The 21,815-nt window shown below is 45.0% G+C and overlaps 1 protein-coding gene across 6 annotated transcripts in view; it reads right to left on the bottom strand.

Annotated features, from left to right (window-relative positions):
• The window catches only part of pisd (phosphatidylserine decarboxylase), a 273,060-nt gene that overhangs the window by 163,120 nt on the left and 88,125 nt on the right, over positions 1–21,815 (bottom strand). For 2 of the 6 annotated variants that reach the window (XM_059983258.1, XM_059983259.1), the window contains exon 2: positions 10,873–19,910. The exons of the other annotated variants lie outside the window; for them this stretch is intronic. In XM_059983258.1, coding sequence (XP_059839241.1) covers positions 10,881–12,491 — 1,611 coding nt within the window. In that variant the 5' untranslated portion in view covers positions 12,492–19,910 and the 3' untranslated portion in view covers positions 10,873–10,880. Of the gene's footprint in view, positions 1–10,872; positions 19,911–21,815 lie in introns of those variants that run through there. 6 annotated transcript variants of the gene reach the window in all.

Below are 21,815 nucleotides of genomic sequence, written 5' to 3'. Positions count from 1 at the left end.
AAATGGTCTCATGGTTCCCACCAATGAAATCACTAGTGTTGTAAATAATGTACAGGGCTGTTGTAGGTTACAATTGACAAGATGCAGAGATGGGCTGAGAAGTGGCAGATGGACTTCAACCTGGAAAACTGTGAACTGATTCACTTTGGATGGTTGAACCTGAAGGCAGAAAACAGTGTTAATGTCAGGGCTTGTAACAGTGTGGAGGAAATAACACAGGGACCTTGGGGTCTATGTCCATAAATCTCTCAAAGTTGCTGCACAGGTTGACAGGGTGATTAAGAAGGTGTGCTGGGGGATTAAGTTGCAGAGTTGTGAGGTAATGTCACAGCTGTACAAAACCACGGTTAGACCACATTTGAAATATTGTGTTCAGTTCTGGCCACCTCATGTTAAGAAGGATGTGGAAATTTTAGAGAGCTGTAGAACAGATTTATCAGGCTACTGCTTAGATTAGACAGTATCTCTTACGAGGATAGGTTGAGCATGCTAGAACCTTTCTCTTTGGAATGGAGTATTGAATTGAATTGACTTCATTACTTACATCCTTCACATGCATGAGAAGTAAAAATCTTTATGTTATGTCTCCGCCTAAATGTGAAATTTATAGTAATTTGTAATAAATAGTATGTACAACAGGAGAGTTAATATAACATTGAAATACAATTGTATCAGCGTAGGAGAGGTGACATGAATAGAGGTGTACAAAATAATAAGAGGCATGGATCAAGTGGATAGCCAGAGATATTTTCCCAGGGTAGAAATGGCTAATACCAGAGGACTTCATTTTTAAGGTGATTGGAGGAAAGTAAAGGCATTGTACAAGGCATTGGTAAGGCCAAATTTGGAATATTGTGTGCAGTTCTGGTCACCGAATTATAGGAAAGATATCAATAAATTAGAGAGAGTGCAGAGACGATTTACTAGGATGTTACCTGGGTTTCAGCACTTAAGTTACAGAGAAAGGTTGAACAAGTTAGGTCTCTATTCATTGGAGCGTAGAAGGTTGAGGGGGGATTTGATCCAGGTATTTAAAATTTTGAGAGGGATAGATAGAGTTGACGTGAATAGGCTGTTTCCATTGAGAGTAGGGGAGATTCAAACGAGAGGACATGATTTGAGAGTTAGGGGGCAGAAGTTTAAGGGAAACACGAGGGGGTATTTCTTTACTCAGAGAGTGATAGCTGTGTGGAATGAGCTTCCTGTAGAAGTAGTAGAGGCCAGTTCATTTAAGGTAAAATTGGATAGGTATATGGACAGGAAAGGAGTGGAGGGTTATGGGCTGAGTGTGGGTAGGTGGGACTAAGTGAGATTAAGAGTTCGGCACGGACTAGGAGGGCCGAGATGGCCTGTTTCCATGCTGTGATTGTTATATGGTTATAAAGCGGGGGATGTCAGAGGTAAGTTTTGAAAAGGCAGTCGTGGGTGCATGGAATGTTCTGCCTGAGGTGGTAGTAGAGGCAGATACATTAGGGACATTTAAGAAATTCTTAGATAGGCACATGGATGACTGAAAAATGAAGAGCTATGTAGGAGGGATGGCTTAAATTGATCTTAGAATAGGTTAAAAGGTCAGCACCACATTGTGGGCCTGTACTGTGCAGTAACGTTCTAATTAAATCTATGTAAATATATTATTCTCTATTATTATTATTCTGATATTTGTGCACATATCCATTCTGCATAATCATGGCTTTATATACAAAAGTACCCTGGACACCATAACCAATCCTCACATCATCATGTACTCACCATCTATCTTCTATACCTACTTACTTAGCACATTCTTATTTAAACACAAAAATCTTTATAGCATGTAATTTACAATGGCTGTTTTTAAACATAATTAAATATTTTCTTGGGGTGTCATTAAAAGTTTATTGGCTGATTACCACTATCAGCCAAATAATCTGCTACTACATCTGGAGCTTACTGCAGACTGAGGGGGAAGGACTTCCCCAACTCTGCATAACTTTTCCAGAAAGCAAACTTAATTTTAACAGGATAAATGGACTCAGGCCTATATCTTCATCATGCTCACCCACAATTAATGTCTCAGAAAAAAAAAATTTACAAAATGTAACGGTGGTACACTACACCGAATACTTGTAGATCTTTTCTTTAATTGAAGGTTGAATCTTGAGGAATTTCCCGAATGGTGCAGTTTCATTTGGGAAGAATAGAGAGATAATTTCAGGTTCAGTCCACATAGCGAATCTCAATTTTCAAGCTCATTTCCAGTTGGGAAAGCCCACTTGAGGATAATAGACCAAAAGCAAATACTGCAGTTAGACTGTTCCAGCAAATTGCACCAGCATTTAATGTATAAATGCTGTGGCACAAGTAGTCATTCAAGCTGAGATATCCAATTTCTTAATTGGAGCTGTCCAAAGGACCCAAATGAAACAAACATTTACAGTTTATGTGGGAATAGATACTCTTACATTGTTTCATGATGTTGTGATGTTTTACAGTTTCACCACCAATGAACTACTTTTAGCCACAGCTGCAGGAAACACACCAACCAATTTGTTCACAAGTACTGGAGACAGCACACAATACATGCTCAGATCCTTCCACTCCAGCTCTTTACTTTTCCTACCCCAATGTCTTTGCCTATCATCTTCTAGCTAGTCCTTCTTTCCTTCCCCCCCCCCAACCTTTTTATTCTGATGTCTTCCCCCTTCTTTTCCAGTCCTAAAGAAGTGTCTCGACCCAAAATGTTGACTATTTGTTCCTTTCCATAGATGCTGCCTAACCTGGGAATTTCTCCAGCATTTTGTGTGTAATGCTCAGATATTTTATTTTACTCACTTCAGGTAACCTGAGGTATGGGCAGGTTTAAAAATGGTATTGATTTATTTACTATTTTTCCCCTCTACATAAATTCCATGAGAACAAATTTTATTCTGTATCCAAATTTTTGGTTATAAATTTGTGAATTCTGTAAGGGTGAATTTCTGTAACCCTTAATGCATGTACAAGGTAAATAATCACCTACATGGACATTAGGGAGAATACTGCTGATTTTCCTTTAAAGGAATACCATTAATTAGAGGGCAAATTGGGCTTCATTTTGATGTCCAAACTAAAAGACAATGTCTAGCAGCATACCCTCAGGACTACAATAGAGAACCGCGCCCCCCCCACCGTATCTGAATATTTGCTAATTTACTTGATATGTACTGAGAAAGCATTTTGACTGGGACTGGGTAACATTACTTGAAGTTAAGAGGGAAGGGGCCTTCAGAAGGTGGAGGTGGGGTGGGGGTAGAGGAGGAACAGGATGGCAAAAGAAGGACTGACTTCTTATGTGGACCAGTGATAATAGAAGAGCAGAGGAGGCGTCTTCAAGAGTGGAGGTGGACAAGATGGGAAATAATTTGCTTCAAGCAACACACACAAAATGCTGGTAGAACACAGCAGGCTAGGCAGCATCTATAGGGAGAAGCACCGATGACATTTCGGGCCGAGACCCTTCATCAAGACTAACTGAAAGGAAAGATAGTAAGAGATTTGAAAGTAGGGGGAGGGGAAAAAGTGAAATGATAGAAGACCGTGATAGAAGGTGGGGTGAAGCTGAGAGCCGGAAAGGATCATGGATGGGAGGCCTAGGGAGAAAGAAAGGGGGGGGGGGAGCACCAGAGGGAGATGGAGAACAGGCAGAGTGATGGGCAGAGAGAAAAAAAGGAGGGGGAAAAAACTAAATAGGGATGGGGTAAGAAGGGGAGGAGGGGCATTAACAGAAGTCAATGTTCAAATAATTTGTTTTGTTACTTCCCTTACCAGTCAACCGTTACAATACTCTCTCAAACTTCGCTTTGACTTTTCATTTCCCTTTTTTTTAAAAGAGGCCTAATCATGTCATCATCCAACTGCTTTCAATACTCTCTCAGTTCATCGATTTTACGAACTCACTGTCTGCTAAGTATTCCCTTTTATTTGTCCAATCTGAAGTGAAGCATCCTATATGACAAGATATTTTCCCACACTTATTCACTCAGTTTCTTTCCTAAACTTTGTAGCTGAAAAATTCTATTTTTGTCAGCAAATTCATAAAATATGGAACTAAGTATCTAGAGAAACTAAGTATCTAAAACAAATAACATCCGGAACAAAATTGTTTAAAAATATTCAAAAAGCACTGCAGTGTCCTTACAAAAACATCTACACAATGAATAACACCACACAGATGGAAATTCCCCTTGCATATACACACACACAAAACACTGAGCAGAAAATATAGAGCAGGGATAAATGTTGCAGGAAGTGTCATGTGAAAATTGGGCAAATACCAGACATCGTAACTCTGGTAAATCAAAGCCATTATGCAAACTAATATGGCAACAAGAAAATGGACGAAGTTATTCTTTGTGACCTGTTAGCAAATGACTATATACAGGCAGTCCCTGGGTTACGAACCAGTTCCGTTCCTGAGTCCATCTTTAAGTCGGATTTGTACGTAAGTCAGAACAAGTATATCCGGTATTATTTAGCGCCAGTTAGTCAAACGTTTGTATTAGTATGTAGTATATATTTTACCTTTCTATGCATATAAAACATAAAGAAACGTATGTATTCCAATAATTAAACCACTGCTGTAATAATTGTAGCTTTCATCAGGGCAGGGCTTTACATATGCTCCATTATTCTCACTTTATCCTTTAAAATTATTCCGATCGTTGACCGACTGTAGGCTAACGCTTTTCCAATGATCGATGACGTTTCACCTCTTTCCAAACGCTTTATTACTTCTACTTTATTTTCAATCGTGATCACTTCCCGTCAATGGAACAGAAACACTGCGGGAGTTCTCGAGCTTTGCCGGGTCCTAAGGACTACCGCACTGAATTCCCCAGGTCCTAAACTCTACCGCACTGAGACAGGTTAAATGGGACAAGTGGGGGCTGTGCTGGGTTTGGGTATTTGATCCTCCAAAATATTCCACGTGGGAATTTAAACTGGAAGTGGCAGTGTTTTTTATATGAGGTCGAGTTGCAAGCTCGACATCAACCTGGCACAGATGGGAGAGCGCACTCGGGAGCAGTCTGTCACTGGATTGAACTTGGGAACCTCCGTTCTTGAGCCCTACACTGATCTCACTGCGCCACCAGCCAACCAGAAAAGGAGGGGCAGGGTCAGGGTGAATCTTGCTAAGAAAAGTTTAAGCCAAATGCAAAGTTACACACTCAGCACAGCGTCAACGGCAATTACTTAAAATGGCGGACGGCGTCGCAATCCAACTTAAAATGGCAGACGGCGTTCTCCTTCCTTGGTTCATAAGTACGAGTTGTTCGTAAGTCGGACATTCGTAACTCAGGAACTACCTGTGTATCAGAAATGTGATGAAAATGGAAGGATATGGACATAGTGTAGCCAGAAGAGATTAGTTCGCCATTTGATTTGTTTCAATGAGACTTCTGCACCCCACCCCCATTCTTCTAAATTTCAGTTAGTACAGGTGCCAAACGCTCCTCATATGTTAACCCCTTCATTCCTGTAATGCAATAGGATTTTATCTTGTTAATTAGCCTCACACCTTCTGAAAATCCAAGTAAATGACATCAACTGCCTCTCTTTTGTTCACCCTGCTTGTTACTTCCTCAAAGAACTCCAACAGATTTGTCAGGCAAGTTTTCCCTTTACAGAAACCACGCTGACTCTGACTTATTTTATCATTATTCTCCAAGTATCTTGTAGCATCGTCCTTAATAATAGACTCCAACATTTTCTCAAACACTGAGGCTAGGCTAACTGGCCTATAATTCCCTTTATTTTGCTTTCTTCCCTTCTTAAAGAGTGGAGTAACATTGGAGCCAAAATGAAGATCAGCAACAAGGTATCAAGGGCCACATGGTTGATTCCCATCAACATGAGCAAAGCACTGTGGCGACCCTTTAATGGAAGGGTTCAGTGGGTCGATGGGAACAGGGCTACTTTTGTGTCCAAGTTAACTGAAACTTACAATGTGATGAGATTGCAAATATGTTACGCATGCCCAGCTTGTAGCGGAAAAATTTAGACTGGCCTTAATCCAAATGCAACCTTCTTAATTAAAGCTAACTTCATTGACTGGCAGAGAAAACATAATATGGTGTGAAGCAAATGGGGGTGGGAGAGAGGAAGTCTGTCAAGATAGAGGGTACAAGATGCAGGGTGTAGGGAGAATTGAGTTAATAGCACTCTGGCCCGAACCAAAACTGTTGGTTCAAGCTACCTTTGCTAACATTCCAGCAATGTACCACATAGAGACTTTGATGCAGTGTTGAAATATTAATCGGGGTTAAGCATTAAACCAAGATGGTACTTAGCCACACAGCTGAAAGCATATTATCTGGGGAAAAAAGCACGGACCTATTCTTGTGCTGTATAATGTTAATTCCTCAAACAAGATCACATAACTTGTCACTTGTCATAATGTTCTTTGTGGAATCTGCAGCACTGTAGCTCGTGATGATGACTACAATTCAGAGTCAGCGCAGGGAACAAGAAGCTAAATACACTGAAATTCATTTGCTCTCACAGGAATTGCAGCTATTCTGCTTGACAGTACAATAAGTTTGCTGAAACCTGAGACTTCAGGGCAATTTAACTAAATTAGCTATCATGGGGGTTTGCTTCACATAAAAGACATCTCATTTTGATGTATTACATTTAGACTGGTGTTCAAAAAGTGGTATGACTTTAACAATTTCATCATAAATGGCTATGGCTTTAACCCCTTAGGCCTCAAACTCTTTACAAAATATTCGATCGCCTGTGAGCAAGTATCATCTACTTGCTCAAATATTACCTATGGTAATGAACTCAATTCGCTGACTAGTGAAGCTCTTCTCCACACCACTAGTGTAACACTTGAAGATTTAAAATCTGGCTGAGTGGTGTCACAACAACCTCTTACTTGTCAGCAAGACCAAGGAGCTGATTATCAACTTCAGGAGGAGGAAACCAGAGGTCCATGAGGCAGTTCTTATCAGGAGATCAGAGGTGGAGTGGGTCAGCAACCTCTCACTTCGGCAGTCTGAGGTACCCACCTGCTTCAAGCAGGTTTTGATTATACCGGTGCCTCAGAACAGTGTGGTAATCTGCCTCAATGACTATCACCCAGTGGCACTTACATCCACAGTGATGAAGTGCTTTGAGAGGTTGGTGATAAAACATATCAACTCTTGCCTAAGTAGCTCCAATTTGCCTACCAGAGCAACAGGTTTACAGCAGTTGTCATCTCATTGGCTCTTCACTCAACCCTGGAACATCTGGCCAGCAAAGGTGCATACATCAGGATGCTCAGCATTCCATATCATTATCCCCTCAAAACTAATCAATAAGCTCCTAGACCTTGGCCTCAATACCTCCTTGTGCAATTGGATCCTCGAATTCCTCAATTACAAAGAAAGCATGGCAGCACCTCTACTTCCTTAGAAGCTTGCGTAAATTTGGCATGTCATCTGGAAATTTGACAGACTTCTCTAGATGCATAGTGGAGAGTATATTGACTGGCTGCATCTCAGCCTGGTATGGAAACACTAATGCCCCTGAATGGAAAATCCTCCAAAAAGTAGTGGATATGGTCTAGTCCATCATGGGTAAAGCCCTCCCCACCATTGAGCACATTGAGATGAAACGCTGTTGCAGGAAAGCTGCATCCAACATTAGCGATCCCCACGCCCAAGGACCTGCTCTCTTCATGCTGCTGCCATCAGGAAGGTGGTACAGGAGCCTCAGGATTCACACTACCAGGTTCATGAACAGTTACGACCCCTCAACCACCAGGCTCTTGAACTAAAGAGTATAACTTTACTCAGTTTCACCTGCCTCAGCATTGAAATGTCCCCACAACAGATGGGCACACTTTTAAAGACTCGTCATCACATGTTCTCAATTATATTTCTTATTTTTTCTTCCTTTTTGTATTTGCTCAGTTTGTTGTCTTTTGCACATTGTTTGTTCCCCCAGCTGGTGCAGACTTTCATGGTTATTGGATTTATTGATTATGTCTGTGTAACCCTTACCCAACAGGCTGGTATATGTCTAGGGGAAAAAGGGGATCCAGCCACTCTCCAACCCACCTCCCGTACACGCAGGTGCTGTGAGAATCGAGTTTACGCCTCGAGCCCGCCAACAGTATCAAATCCACAACAAATACCGTTATGAAATACACTTTAAAGAGTTTACTAAAATTAAAAAGAGTAGTAAGCAATACAATATATATACACAAGGAAAAAAAACAAAAGGCGCCACTTATCAAAGTTCAGTCTGTTTAGTGCACTCGTTGGAGCTCAATCAACGAACCAATCGACCCATCCGGCCGTCGCACCTGGGACCACCCCGGTGGTCTTACGAGCAGTCCAGCACACGTCCACCTTCTTCAGTGTCTTCCTCGGCCTCTCCCCAAAAAACCCACGAAAACCCCTCCCCCAAGTTCCCAGCATCACAAGACACAATGACATTCCCCATTGATTAACAAATGAATACAATTACCATATCAGCCATTCTAAAGTGAAACAACGGCTAGAGAAACACTTATCCGACAAAGAAACATTCCTACTTGTAACAAACCAAAGAGGCCATTTTGAGTAACATACCCAGGACATTGTACATTCTCTCCCCACCAGCAAATGTCATGCCCTCATGGCATTACTAGAGGTCCCCAAAGCTTCTTGCAACACACAAAACCCAACCCAGGTGCAGAAGGCAATGACATAACTACCCAGAGCAGTAGAAATCACACTCGGTTCTCCCGGTACCACATATGTCAACCGCTCCGGGGGGGGCCTAATCCTCTGAGATCTCCATACCCCTTCTGCCCCACTGGGCTCCCTCGTCACCTGCGAACCCACTGTCTCGGACACCCCAGGTCTACCTGACAGACCCGCACCCCCTTCCTCACAGGGGTCCTCCCTCACCCGAGATCTCTCCGGCTCACGCTCAGATTCCACCCTCTCTCCCACCAAGGTAGGCTGCCTCTCCATCTGACCCTCAAGACCTTCCCTCCTCTCACCCAATTCAGTATGGGAAGGGCCAGGAGCCTCCTCTCCTGGTACTGGAGCACCAGCGAATGGGAACAGGACCCACTCATCTGAGTCGTCCTCCTCTGAATCGGTAGCCATTCTCGAGTGAGGGACCCGTCCCCGCTCTTCAGCAGCGGGCTCTTCCCGTTCTCCGCTCCCTCGCAGAGTCCTTGTACTGGGCGTAACCTCCCACTCGGGCTCCTTATCCACCTGCACCGCTTGACCCAGTGGCAGCAGGTGATTCCTATGGAGTACCTTGATAGGCCCTTTTCCATCCTCGGGTTTCACCCGGTAAACTGGCAGGTTCGGCATCTGGCTCTCTATTACATAGGGGCTGGCCGCCCATCGATCTGCCAACTTGTGCTTACCAGGGAGTCCCAAATTCCGTAAAAGGACCCGGTTGCCCGATAATAATTGTACAAACTTCACCTTTCGATCATACCGCATCTTATTCCGCTGATTTTGTTTGGTAGCCGCCGCCTCGGCCAACTCGTACGCCCGCTGTAACTCCCTCTTCATGTCGGACACGTACTTTAGATGGGACTTCCCGGGAAATTCACCCACTCCACCTCCAAAACACACGTCAATGGGCAACCTCGCTTCCCGCCCAAACATCAGATAATAGGGTGAATACCCTGTAGCCTCATTGCGAGTACAATTGTAACAGTGAACCAATTGTCCAATATGACGACTCCACCTGCTTTTCTGCCCAATCTCCAGCGTCCCGAGCATATCCAACAGGGTCCTGTTGAATCTCTCTGGCTGAGGATCTCCCTGTGGGTGGTAAGGGGTAGTCCTGGATTTCTCAACCCCAAGCATAGTCAGTAATTCCTGGATAAGGCGGCTCTCAAAGTCCCGCCCCTGATCACTATGGATTCGCCTGGGAAGGCCGTAATGCACAAAGTACTTCTCCCATAACACTTTCGCCACTGTCGTCGCCTTCTGATCCTTGGTGGGAAATGCCTGAGCATAGCGAGTGTAATGATCGGTGATGACTAATACATTCGCGGTGTTGCTGGTGTCAGGCTCAATCGACAGGAAATCCATACATACCAGGTCCAGAGGTCCCGCACTCTGCAAGTGCGACAGTGGAGCCGCCAACGCTGGCAGGGTCTTCCTCTGGATGCAACGACGGCATCCCCTACAGTATTCTTCGACGTCCCCCCTCATCCGGGGCCAGTAGAACCGGTCTTTGAGTAATCCATATGTCTTTTCCACCCCCAAATGTCCAGAATCATCATGTAAGGCCTGGAGTACAGTCTGGCGATACTCCTCCGGCAGGACCAGTTGCCAACAGCGGGGTTGGTCCGGAGGTGTCGTTACCCGGTACAAGATTTTGTTCTTTAACTTCAACCGAGACCACTCCTTCAACAACAGAGGCACGTATGGGTGTTTCGCCTTCTCAGCCAACGCCCCATCCCCCTTCTCGACTGCTCTCCACACTGTGCCAATGCCCGGGTCATTTTGCTGAGCAGTTGCCACTTCCCCCGGACTCAGTTCCGGCAACTGTTTAGTCCCCAGAGCGGTCAGGTCACAGTAAACTAGGGGTATGGCGTCGTCAAAAACCCCCAAATGGTCCACGGCTCGTTCCAGCCTCCCTCTTCCCTCGGCCTTCACGGTGATAACAAACTGACACATCGCCTTCACTCCAGGGGCAGGGACACTCTCCCACTCCTCGTCCCTCTCCTCCTCCCCCGGCTCCCGACGAGACAATGCATCCGCATCGATATTCTTGCTTCCGGGGCGGTACCTCAGGCTGAAATCATATACCGACAATGCCGCCAGCCACCGATGTCCTGTGGCATCCAGCTTCGCCGAAGTCAAAATATAAGTGAGAGGATTGTTATCCGTTCTCACCTCAAACTTGGCTCAGTAAAGGTAATCGCCCAGCTTGTCCACCACCGCCCACTTCAGCGCCAGGAACTCCAACTTGTGAGTGGGATAGTTTCTCTCCGATGGCGACAAGCTTCGGCTGACAAAGGCTACCGGTCTCAATGCTTTGCCATGCTCCTGGTACAGAACAGCCCCGAGACCCTCTCGGCTGGCATCCGTGTGCAGCACATATGGCTTCTGGGGATCGGCAAAAGCCAACACCGGGGCCTGGGTCAGTGCCCTTTTCAAAGATCGGAACGCCTCTTCACATTGATCATCCCATCTCGAGCCAAAAGGTTCCGCCGGGTTCCAGTATCCTCCAGCATCCTGCCTCTGGTTCCCCGTCCTCTTCTTCCCCACCGGGAGATAGCCACACAACAGCTGAGTTAACGGGTGACACACTTTGGCGTATCCTTTCACAAATCGCCGGTAATACCCACAGAACCCCAAAAATGAGCGCAGAGCACCCACTTTCTGGGGTCTCGGCCAGGTGGTCACAGCCTCTATCTTGGTTGGATCAGTAGCCACTCCCTCTCGCGAAATGATATGGCCAATGTAGTTAACCGACGACTTGCAGAACTGGCATTTGTCCAGGGAAAGCTTCAACCCTTCTTCATTAAGCCGGCCCAACACCTTCAACAGTCTCTCCTCATGTTCCTCCAAAGTCGATCCAAACACTATCAAATCGTCCAGGTACACCAGCACCTCCAACAGATTCATATCCCCCACAGTTCTCTCCATGAGCCTCTGGAAGGTGGCTGGGGCTCCGGATATGCCTTGGGGCATTCGTTCGAACTGAAAGAACCCCAGCGGGCAGATAAAAGCGGTCTTCTCTTTATCGGCCGCACTCATCGGGATCTGGTAATACCCACTTCTTAAATCCAGCACACTGAACCACTTCGCACCGCTCAGGCAGGCCAAAGCATCCTCGACTCTTGGGACAGTATATTGATCAGGGACAGTTCGCCGATTCAACGTCCTGTAGTCAACACACATGCGCACTCGCCCATTCTTCTTCCGTGCCACCACTATTGGGGACGCATAAGGACTTCGAGACTCAGCTATGATTCCGGCCTCCTTCAACTTGCACAAGTGCTGTCGCACGTCCTCAACATCTGCCGGAGCCAGCCGCCGGGATCTCTCTCGGAACGGGGTGTCCTCCGTCACCCAGATGGTGTGGCGAGTGCTTTTGGAGCAGCCAACATCAAACTCGCCCCGAGAAAAAACAGCTTCCATCTTCAGCATCTTCTCCACTAGCCTGCGTTTCCACTCCGGCGACACTGGGGAATCCCCGAAGTTAAAGACTTCAGCGGTCAGCTCCCTTCGATGCTCCGATCCCTCCCCGTTAAGGGTCCGCACTGGTGCGCTGGACATTACCGTCACCGGGAACAGATGTGCCAGCGGCATTCCCCTCTTAAAGGTGATTTCTCTTGCCGTGGTGTTCCTGACACTTATAGCTATACGCCTCGCATGTACCACCCCTGGTCTCCGCACTTCGGGCCTCACCAGCGCCCCCGCCGGAAATCGTGTCTCCCCTTCAAGATCGTCTGGGGCGTCTACTAACAGGGCTTCTCCCGTCGGCACTCCTGGGAATCTGGGGGTCCCCATCACTAGGGCTACCTCCCCGGGTCGGATCACCTTGGGCCTCGCCTGCGTACACCACACCGTCCCTCGTTTACACTCCGGGTCCAGCCCTTGGGAGGCAACCCCTTCTGCGAACACTGCTCGAAACACTGGATGCACCGAGAGGGTCTCCAGAAAGTCTTCCCCCCCTTTCTCCTTACAAGCTCCCAGGAGCCGTCGCACAACTGGGGAGTTAGTCCCCACCAGGAGGGCAGCACCACCGGTTTCCACCGGGTCAGGACACACCAACACCAACGTCTCAATAGCTTCCGACACTCCCACGTCGCCCTCCGAGAACTCCAATCTCACCGATAGGTACCCATCGTACGGGTAGTCACCCTCGCTCACACCCCAAATCTGCAGGGCGTCAAATGGTGATACGGGCAAATGCTTTAGATGTTGATTGTAGAAAGACCGGTACAATAAGGTCACCTGCGATCCCGTATCAAGAACGGCTTTTGCGTAAATTCCCTCTATCCGTAGACCCACACTGGCACGGGGTCCTACCAGCCCATCCGGAACAGAGGCGTGGGCACCCGGTGGTCTTCCGGCTGATCTCTGGGAACGTGTTCTTCCAGAGGCTCCAGTCCGTTCCCTCACTGAGCCTCTCCTAAGTTTCCCGACACCTCTCCCTTTTTAGTCATAGGGGGGCTTGTCCTCCGCGGGAGTCCTTGTCTCTCACAATCCCACCTAAAGTGACCCTCCTCTCCACAGCTATAGCACACCCTCGGCCTTCCACAGTCCCGCCTGAAATGCCCCTCTTTCCCACAGTTAAAGCACACACTGCCGGCCGCCCCTCCTCTCCCAGGACAGCTCCTGCTCCCAATCCACTGCACTGATCGCCCCTGAGAGTAGGTACCTCCCCTGTCCCTCCCCTCCAAAGGGGGTTCCCTACTCCCCGGGGGATTGTCATTCCTCCACTCAGCCACCACTTCCTGTATCGCTGAGGATTGCTCCCGTAGGCCCGTGCCCCTTTTCCGCCCCAACGCTCTCTCTTCCTCTCGCACCTCTCTAATCAGTTGCCCGAAGGATGGAGGGGGACCTTTCCTATAAGCTTGCCGGATAGTCCACGCCACCTTGTCCTCCTCCAGAGACCCACTGAATAGCTGACTCATCCTCACGCTAGCCACGTCAATCGCCTTCACTACCCCTCGGCGCCGCAGCCCCGAGAGCATCCCCTCCATCCTAAATATGTACTCGGAGAGCTTTTCCCCTCTCCATTGTTCCAGGCGTTGAAACTCTGCTAAAAGCAGCCAGGGTTCCCCTGACAACCCAAACGCTCCCTCCAAAACTTCTAGGCAGTCCTCCACTGAGGCCCCAGGCTTCTCAGCTTTCAACTCCCGGACGGTTTTGGCTGCTAAACCCCTCAAACTTCCCAGCAATCGCTGCCTCTTCTCCTTCTCTGAGCCTGGCCACTCCTCTAACATCAAAGACGTATGCTCGATCCAGGTCTCATAGTCCACCTCCCCATCCGGAGTAGGCTTGGCTCCGGAGAACACCCCCAGCTTCAGCCGTGGCCTCTCAGCCACCCCCACCAGGGAGTTAAGTGCGGCTGCCAGCTCCGAGACTTCCACCCTACCTGGGGAGTGGGGCTTAGTCACGACTCCCTCCTCCCACCTCCCTTTACTAGTGCCAGCCACCTCTCTGGGGTCCACCTCTGGCTCTAGCTCCTCCTCCGATGTCTCCTCAGCCTCATCCTTGTAGAAGTGGAGCCCCCACAGCCCCTCCTCCCCCGGTACACTGACCGTCGCCGGCAGTTCCACCGTCCTGACTTCAGCACTCGTACGAACCAACACCCAGCTAAACTCCACCTCTTTACCACACCGTCTAGCTACCAATTCTACCTGCCCAATACCCTTCACCGAACTTAAACCCCGCACTATCGCGTCTCCCGAAACTCGAAAATCCACTCCGCTCACTACGCATGCGTACTGTACTGGTACACCTTCAAACTGACACCAACAAACAAACTTGTCTCTGTCCATCTCCGCTCTGCCGCCTTCGCGATTCCACAGCCCCTGACAATCCAATCCGGGACGAGCCCCCCACAAATGTAACCCTTACCCAACAGGCTGGTATATGTCTAGGGGAAAAAGGGGATCCAGCCATTCTCCAACCCACCTCCCGTACACGCAGGTGCTGTGAGAATCGAGTTTACGCCTCGAGCCCGCCAACAGTATCAAATCCACAACAAATACCGTTATGAAATACACTTTAAAGAGTTTACTAAAATTAAAAAGAGTAGTAAGCAATACAATATATATACACAAGGAAAAAAAACAAAAGGCGCCACTTATCAAAGTTCAGTCTGTTTAGTGCACTCGTTGGAGCTCAATCAACGAACCAATCGACCCATCCGGCCATCGCACCTGGGACCACCCCGGTGGTCTTACGAGCAGTCCAGCACACGTCCACCTTCTTCAGTGTCTTCCTCGGCCTCTCCCCAAAAAACCCGCGAAAACCCCTCCCCCAAGTTCCCAGCATCACAAGACACAATGACATTCCCCATTGATTAACAAATGAATACAATTACCATATCAGCCATTCTAAAGTGAAACAACGGCTAGAGAAACACTTATCCGACAAAGAAACATTCCTACTTGTAACAAACCAAAGAGGCCATTTTGAGTAACATACCCAGGACATTGTACATCTGCAAGAAAAAGAATCTCTAGACTGTATACAGTGACATGTTTGTACTTTGATAATAAATTTACTTTAAACTTTGAATGTGGGTATTTGAGTTACTGTAGCCTTCCTGCCTACTTCACCCAGTCTGGCCATTCTCCTCTGACCTCACTCATTAACAAGGTATTTTTTCCCCACACAACTGCTACTCACAGGATGGTTTTTGTTTCTCACATCATGAAGAATTGAAAGTGGAGTGGCATTTGTATTGAAACCTATCTGATATTGAAAGGCCTAGGTAGGGTGGATTTGGAGAGGATGTTTCCTATAGTGGGTGAGTTCAGAACCAGAGGGCACAACATAAAAATAGAGGGGCATCTGTTTACAATAGAAATGAGGAGGTATTTCTTTAGCCAGAGGGTTGTAAATCAGTGGAATTCATTGCTACAGACACCTTTGGAGGCCAAGTCAATAGTATATTTAAAGCAGAGGTTGATAGGTTCTTGCTTAATCAGGATGTCAAAGGTTACAGGGAAAAGACTGGAGAATAGGACTGAGAGGGATAGTAGATCAGCCATGATGGAATGGTGGCACTGACCAATGGGTCAAATGGCCTAATACTACTTATGGTCTTTTCATCTAACAGCACTATTTATGTAGTCTGTTGTTCAAATAGGGTTAAATATGGAGTATTGTGTACAGTTCTGGTCACTGAATTATAGGAAAGATGTCAACAAAATAGGGAGAGTACAGAGAAGATTTACTAGAATGTTACCTGGGTTTCAGCACCGAAGTTACAGAGAAAGATTAAACAAGTTAGGTCTTTATTCTTTGGAGAGTAGAAGGTTGAGGGGGGGACTTGATAGAGGTATTTAAAATTATGAGGGGGATAGATAGAGTTGATGTGGATAGGCTTTTTCCATTGAGAGTAGGGGAGATTCAAACAAGAGGACATGAGTTGAGAGTTAAGGGGCAAAAGTTTAGGGGTAACACGAGGGGGAATTTCTTTACTCAGAGAGTGGTAGCTGTGTGGAATGAGCTTCCAGTAGCAGTGGTAGAGGCAGGTTCGATATTGTCATTTAAAGTAAAATTGGATAGGTATATGGACAGGAAAGGAATGGAGGGTTATGGGCTGAGTGCAGGTCGGTGGGACTAGGTGAGAATAAGTGTTCGGCACAGAATAGATGGCCTGTTTCCATGCTGTAATAGTTATATGGTTATGAAAAAGAGAATGCAAACAATCTCATTTAGTTTTAGAAATTTACCAGGAAAAGGAATGGAGATGGAACAAGCCAAGATGGTAGGCTTCAGTCTTTCTAGTATTTAATTAAAGGAAATTTCTACGCATGTATTTTTGAGGTATGACAAAAAGCAATTTGACACAGTAACGAGCTAGACCAACAAGGGAGGGAGCATCATCTAATTGTGTCTTTGGTAATGTAGTCAGTCAGGTAGAGAATGTCAATGGGGAAGATTTTGGAAATATTTGACCTTACCTTTACATATGTCAAAGTGATTATGAAAAAAAGATGAGGAGAGACCAGGAATGAAGGTCTTTAATAAGTGGAAGAGACAAATGTCATTAAAAAAAAGACAAGACCTGGCAACGGTAGATTGGGAGCATCTACTTTCAGATACATCTACATAGTGGAAAACATTCAAATGAGAAATAACAATAGTTCAGGGTCACCATGTTTCCTGGTGGGTGAAAGCCAAAAGTAATAGGTACAGAGAACCCCAAATGTCTAGGAACATCGAAGATTGGATAAAGAGAAAATAGGAAGCATCTGGCAGGTATGAAAAATTACATTGGGGTAGGCCTATCAAAAGTATAAAGAAGTATAGGAAGTCAGTTAAAAAGGAATTAGAAAGGCAGGATTAAATAAAGGTTCTTATCAAAGCTTTTGGGGGAAAAGATTCTAACGGACAGGATTAATGAGTGAATGGAAAGGCAGGGACTAATCTGAGATAGCCAGCATGGCTTTATCAAGAGAAGATCTTGTTTGACCAACCTGATTGAATTTTTTGAGGAGGTAACGAAGTGCACAGACATGGGCAGTCAAGTAGATGTGGTTTACATAGATTTCAGTAAGCCCTTTGACAAAGTGACTTGTGCAAAAGGATAGCATTCGTGGAATCCAATGCATTGGCAAATTAGATCCAAAATTAGTTATTAAGAGACACATGGGAGAGGGCTTTTGCGATTGGATGCTTGTTACTACTAATAGCCTGCTGAGTTCCTTCAGCATTTTGTGTGTGTTGCTTCAGATGTACCAATTGCTCTTGCTGTGGTCATCTCAAAGTACTATTTAATTATACAAGGATTCTTAACTCCTACCTACTCTTGGAATAAAGGCTAACATATTACTTATTTTCCAAATAATTAAGCATCTAGTTCTTGGTTATTTGTTAGCCCTACTGCCAATAATTCTACATTCTAATTTTCTTGGTAAGGTAATTTCTATTGATTGCCTCAATCCCAACCATTATTATCAATACCCTCCCATCTCCTTTTCCATTTTCCTACCTTTGCCAAATGACTTATCCACATACATTCATCCTCATTAACTCCAAAATTATATTTGTGTATCAGTAATTATAACAAAGTCTGTTTGCGGCATTCAGGCTCAGTTTGTCCATGGCCTTCGACTGCCACAATGAAACCAGACACAGGTTGGAGGAAAATATTCCGCCTTGATGGATTCCTACCAGAGCATCAACATCAATTTCTCTAACTTCTGGCAATCATCACTTGTTTTCCTTCCTCCTACCCTCTTTGTTTTCCCTCATTAATGTGTCCCACATTCTTTCTCTTCCACCCTCATGGCCATCCATCATCTCCCTCTGATTCTCCTCCTTTCCTTTATTCAAATTCCACTGTCCTCTCCTATAAGATTCTTTCTTCTTCAATCCTTTGCCTCTTCCATATATTGCCTCCCAGCTAGTTACATCATTCCCCTCCCCTCCACCTGAACTCACCCATTAACTTCTAGCTTGTACTCCTCTCCCTACCTTCTTATTCTGGCTTCTGCCCCCTTTCTTTCCGATTGTGAAATGTCACAGCCCAAAAAATCGACTGTTCATTTCCCTCCATAAATGCAGTCTGACCTACTGAATTCCCTCAGCATTTTGTCTGTTCCTGTCATTAATGACCTATTTGTTTTTTTTTAAACAAAGCAGATAACTTCAGAAGAAACAGGAAACTATTCAATCTATGATGACTACTATCCAGAACCAAACTCACATCACCCCATGCAGGAAATGCTTATGTCCTTATGCTCCCAGAAGCTGAGCTCCAAAGGGTCACTGACTCATTTAACAAAGTGTACCAGAGGATGGGTCTTATCCTCATCATTCGCAAGACAAAGGTTCACTACCAACTACTCAGGTCAAGGGACTTCATCAGAACTTGGGGAAGAACATATTTCTTTTTATTATGTCCCTCTCTCTGATTTCCCTTCATCTATCAACCAAGTGGTCTTAGTCTCATCTTTCGCTCTATCCATCTCTCTCCATCCTCTCTATTATTTACTAATTGGTTTCTTACCTTTTAATTTCTGAAGTGCTTTCAACTTGTAATGTTAACCCCGTTGATCTTTCCACAGACAACACCTGACCTGCCGAGCTCTTTCAGCTCTAATTGACATTATATTTAGAGTCAGGAACACTACCTTCATACTCCATTATATCTGTATTTTAGATTTTTCAGTTCTAATACCCTAGGCTGAATTTTGACCTCCAGTACCACATGTTCTCCATGTATTTCTCTTGTGTGCTCCAATCTCTCCTCACCTCAAGATGTGGAGGTTGGGAGGGAATTGGTCACTATGAGTAGTAGAAGATTCAAGAGGAAGGGTATTAATGGGCATGTGAGAGAGAATAGATGGGGGATTGTGAATGATGAGATAACTTTGAGAACCACCATTTACTAGCACAGGCCAAGCGGCCGCCTTCTGTGTCATCAGGAAATATGAGCAATAAGGAATTAGCAGTTTCCACCATTTCTATTTATCACCAGCTTATGTAACACCATAGTTAAGATTTTTTTTACTGCTAATGCTGTAGGATGTTTAATTTAATAGTCTTCTGTCGAAGCAGCGTGCTCTGCTGATTGTGTTTTTGTTTCAGTTAAAGATAAGGGATTGTGATGTTCAATTTAGGAATGCTGGGTCAGCCAATCAGGATGGTGGAATGGAAAAAGGTTCTGGAGAAAGCTGGGTGGAGAGACTTTGTGACGGATACTGGTGGGGGTCGTGGTCTTTTTCGGCAGGAGATGAAGAAAGAAGAAGGTTGAGGGAACCGGCTGTAGGATTCAATCTGACCGGAATGCTTGATTCAATGGAGTTCAAGTTGGAAAGTTCTACTGGTGATCGGTGAATAGGAGTTGGTGCCATAAAATGGACATATCCAGCTTCTGGAAGACATGAGCTTCAACCTTGTGCACATTTGAACGGTTTAATTATATGGGCCCTTTTTCCCCTTTTCTTTCTTCTTTAATAACTGTTTGATTCGTAAATACAACATTTTTATAATTGTATGCAATTATGCACCTTCTTTATAATTGTTATTTCTTCTGACAGATAATTGCATGTGGGCAGTATTTACAAGGTATTCACTCAGATCAGGATTCAGGCTGTCAAAACATCCCAAATTCTGGCGTGGTGGGACCCAAGTCACACTGACCCTAGACGTACGGAGTTCGAGAACGGTGGCTTTCTCACTGCTGAGTCCAGTAGCTGTTGGCGAGTGGCTAATTAGCTGTGCTTCTAGGGATGCCTGGAATAAAGGGGTTACACTTACATTTACTATTCAGTTTAACTCCCAACAATATTAAAGTCTACAGACATTTCCTAATTCAGTATATACCACATCTAAGCATTATCTTAGGTGGGTCTCATTAGGACTGTTTCCCAGGGTAGTAAGCTAATCAAGCCATGAAAAACAGAAGTAACCAGTATTTCTACCTCAATCACCTCAAAAATAAACAAAGCATGGCATCAACTGACAGTTAAGACAAGGGCTCTGCTTCCAGAAAGATATTTAGTCAGCTCCCAATATGGACCAATGTTAAGACCATATAACAAATAACCATATAACAAAATCACAGCATGGAAACAGGCCATCTCGGCCCTTCTAGTCTGTGCTGAACGTTTACTCTCACCTAGTCCCACCTACCTGCACTCAGCCCATAACCCTCCATTCCTGTCCTGTCCATATACTTATCCAATTTTTTTTTAAATGACAAAATTGAACCTGCCTCTACCACTTCTACTGAAAGCTCGTTCCACACAGCTACCGCTCTCTGAGTAAAGAAGTTCCCCCTCGTGTTACCCTTAAACTTTTGCCCCTTAACTCTCAACTCATGTCCTCGTTTGAATATCCCCTACTCTCAATGGAAAAAGCCTATCCATGTCAACTCTATCTATTCCCCTCATAATTTTAAATACCTCTATCAAGTCCCCCCTCAACCTTCTATGCTCCAAAGAATAAAGACCTAACTTGTTCAACCTATCTCTGTAATTTAGGTGCTGAAACCCAGGTAACATTCTAGTAAATCTCCTCTGTACTCTCACTAATTCTCTAATTTGTTGACATCTTTCCTATAATTTGGTGACCAGAACTGTACATAATTCTCCAAATTTGGCCTCACCAATGCTTTGTACAATTTTGACATTACATCCCAACTCCTACACTCGCTCTGATTTATAAAGACTAGCATACCAAAAGCTTTCTTCACCACCCTATCCACATGAGATTCCACCTTCAGGGAACTGTGCACCATTATTCCTACTCTGTTCTACTGCATTCCTCAAAGCCCTACCATTTTCCATGTATGTCCTATTTTGATTAGTCCTACCAAAATGTAGTACCTCACACTTATCAGCATTAAACCCCATCTGCCATCTTTCAGCCCACTCTTTTAACTGGCCTAAATCTCTCTGCAAGCTTTGAAAACCTAATTCATTATCCACAACGCCACTTATCTTAGTATCATCTGCATACAGTCGGCCCTCCTTATCCGCGGATTCTGCATGCCCAAATTCAACCAACCGCAAACCGCGAAAACCCGGAAGTGCTCTTCCAGCACTTGTCATTCAAGCATGTACAGACTTTTTTTTCTTGTCATTATTCCCTAAACAATGCAGTATAACCACCATTTTATATAGCATTGTATTAGGTATTATAAGTAATCTAGAGATGATTTAAAGTATACGGGAGGATGTGCGTGGGTTATCATGTATCGGGATCGAAAAAAATCAGAAGTTCACTTACTAAGTAAGTTGGAACAGGTACATCCGGTATTATTTAGCATCAGTTAGTCAAACATTTGTCTTAGTATATAATATATATTTTACCTTTCTATGCACATAAAACAATTAAGAACATATGTTTCAGCGCTGGGCTCGGGAAGTTCCCAAACTCAACCTAGTGACAGTTTGCTATGGAGCTGTCCACCGTGCCGGGTTGACGTGGAGGATCAAAAACCCAAAACCCAATAATTAAACCACTGTGTTGCTTAGTAATAATTGTAGCTTTCATCAGGGCAGAGCCTTTCTCACTTTATCCTTTAAAATCGTTCCGATCATTGACCAACGTAGCCTAACGCTTTTACAATGACCGATGGCATTTCACCTCTTTCCGATCACTTCATTATTTCCACTTTATTTTCAATTGTGATCG

Source organism: Hypanus sabinus, chromosome 10 (genome assembly GCF_030144855.1).
Source record: "Hypanus sabinus isolate sHypSab1 chromosome 10, sHypSab1.hap1, whole genome shotgun sequence".
NCBI lineage: Eukaryota > Metazoa > Chordata > Chondrichthyes > Myliobatiformes > Dasyatidae > Hypanus > Hypanus sabinus.
The sequence above is the reverse complement of the archived record's forward strand: the minus strand, read 5'-3'. Positions and strand labels throughout refer to the sequence as shown.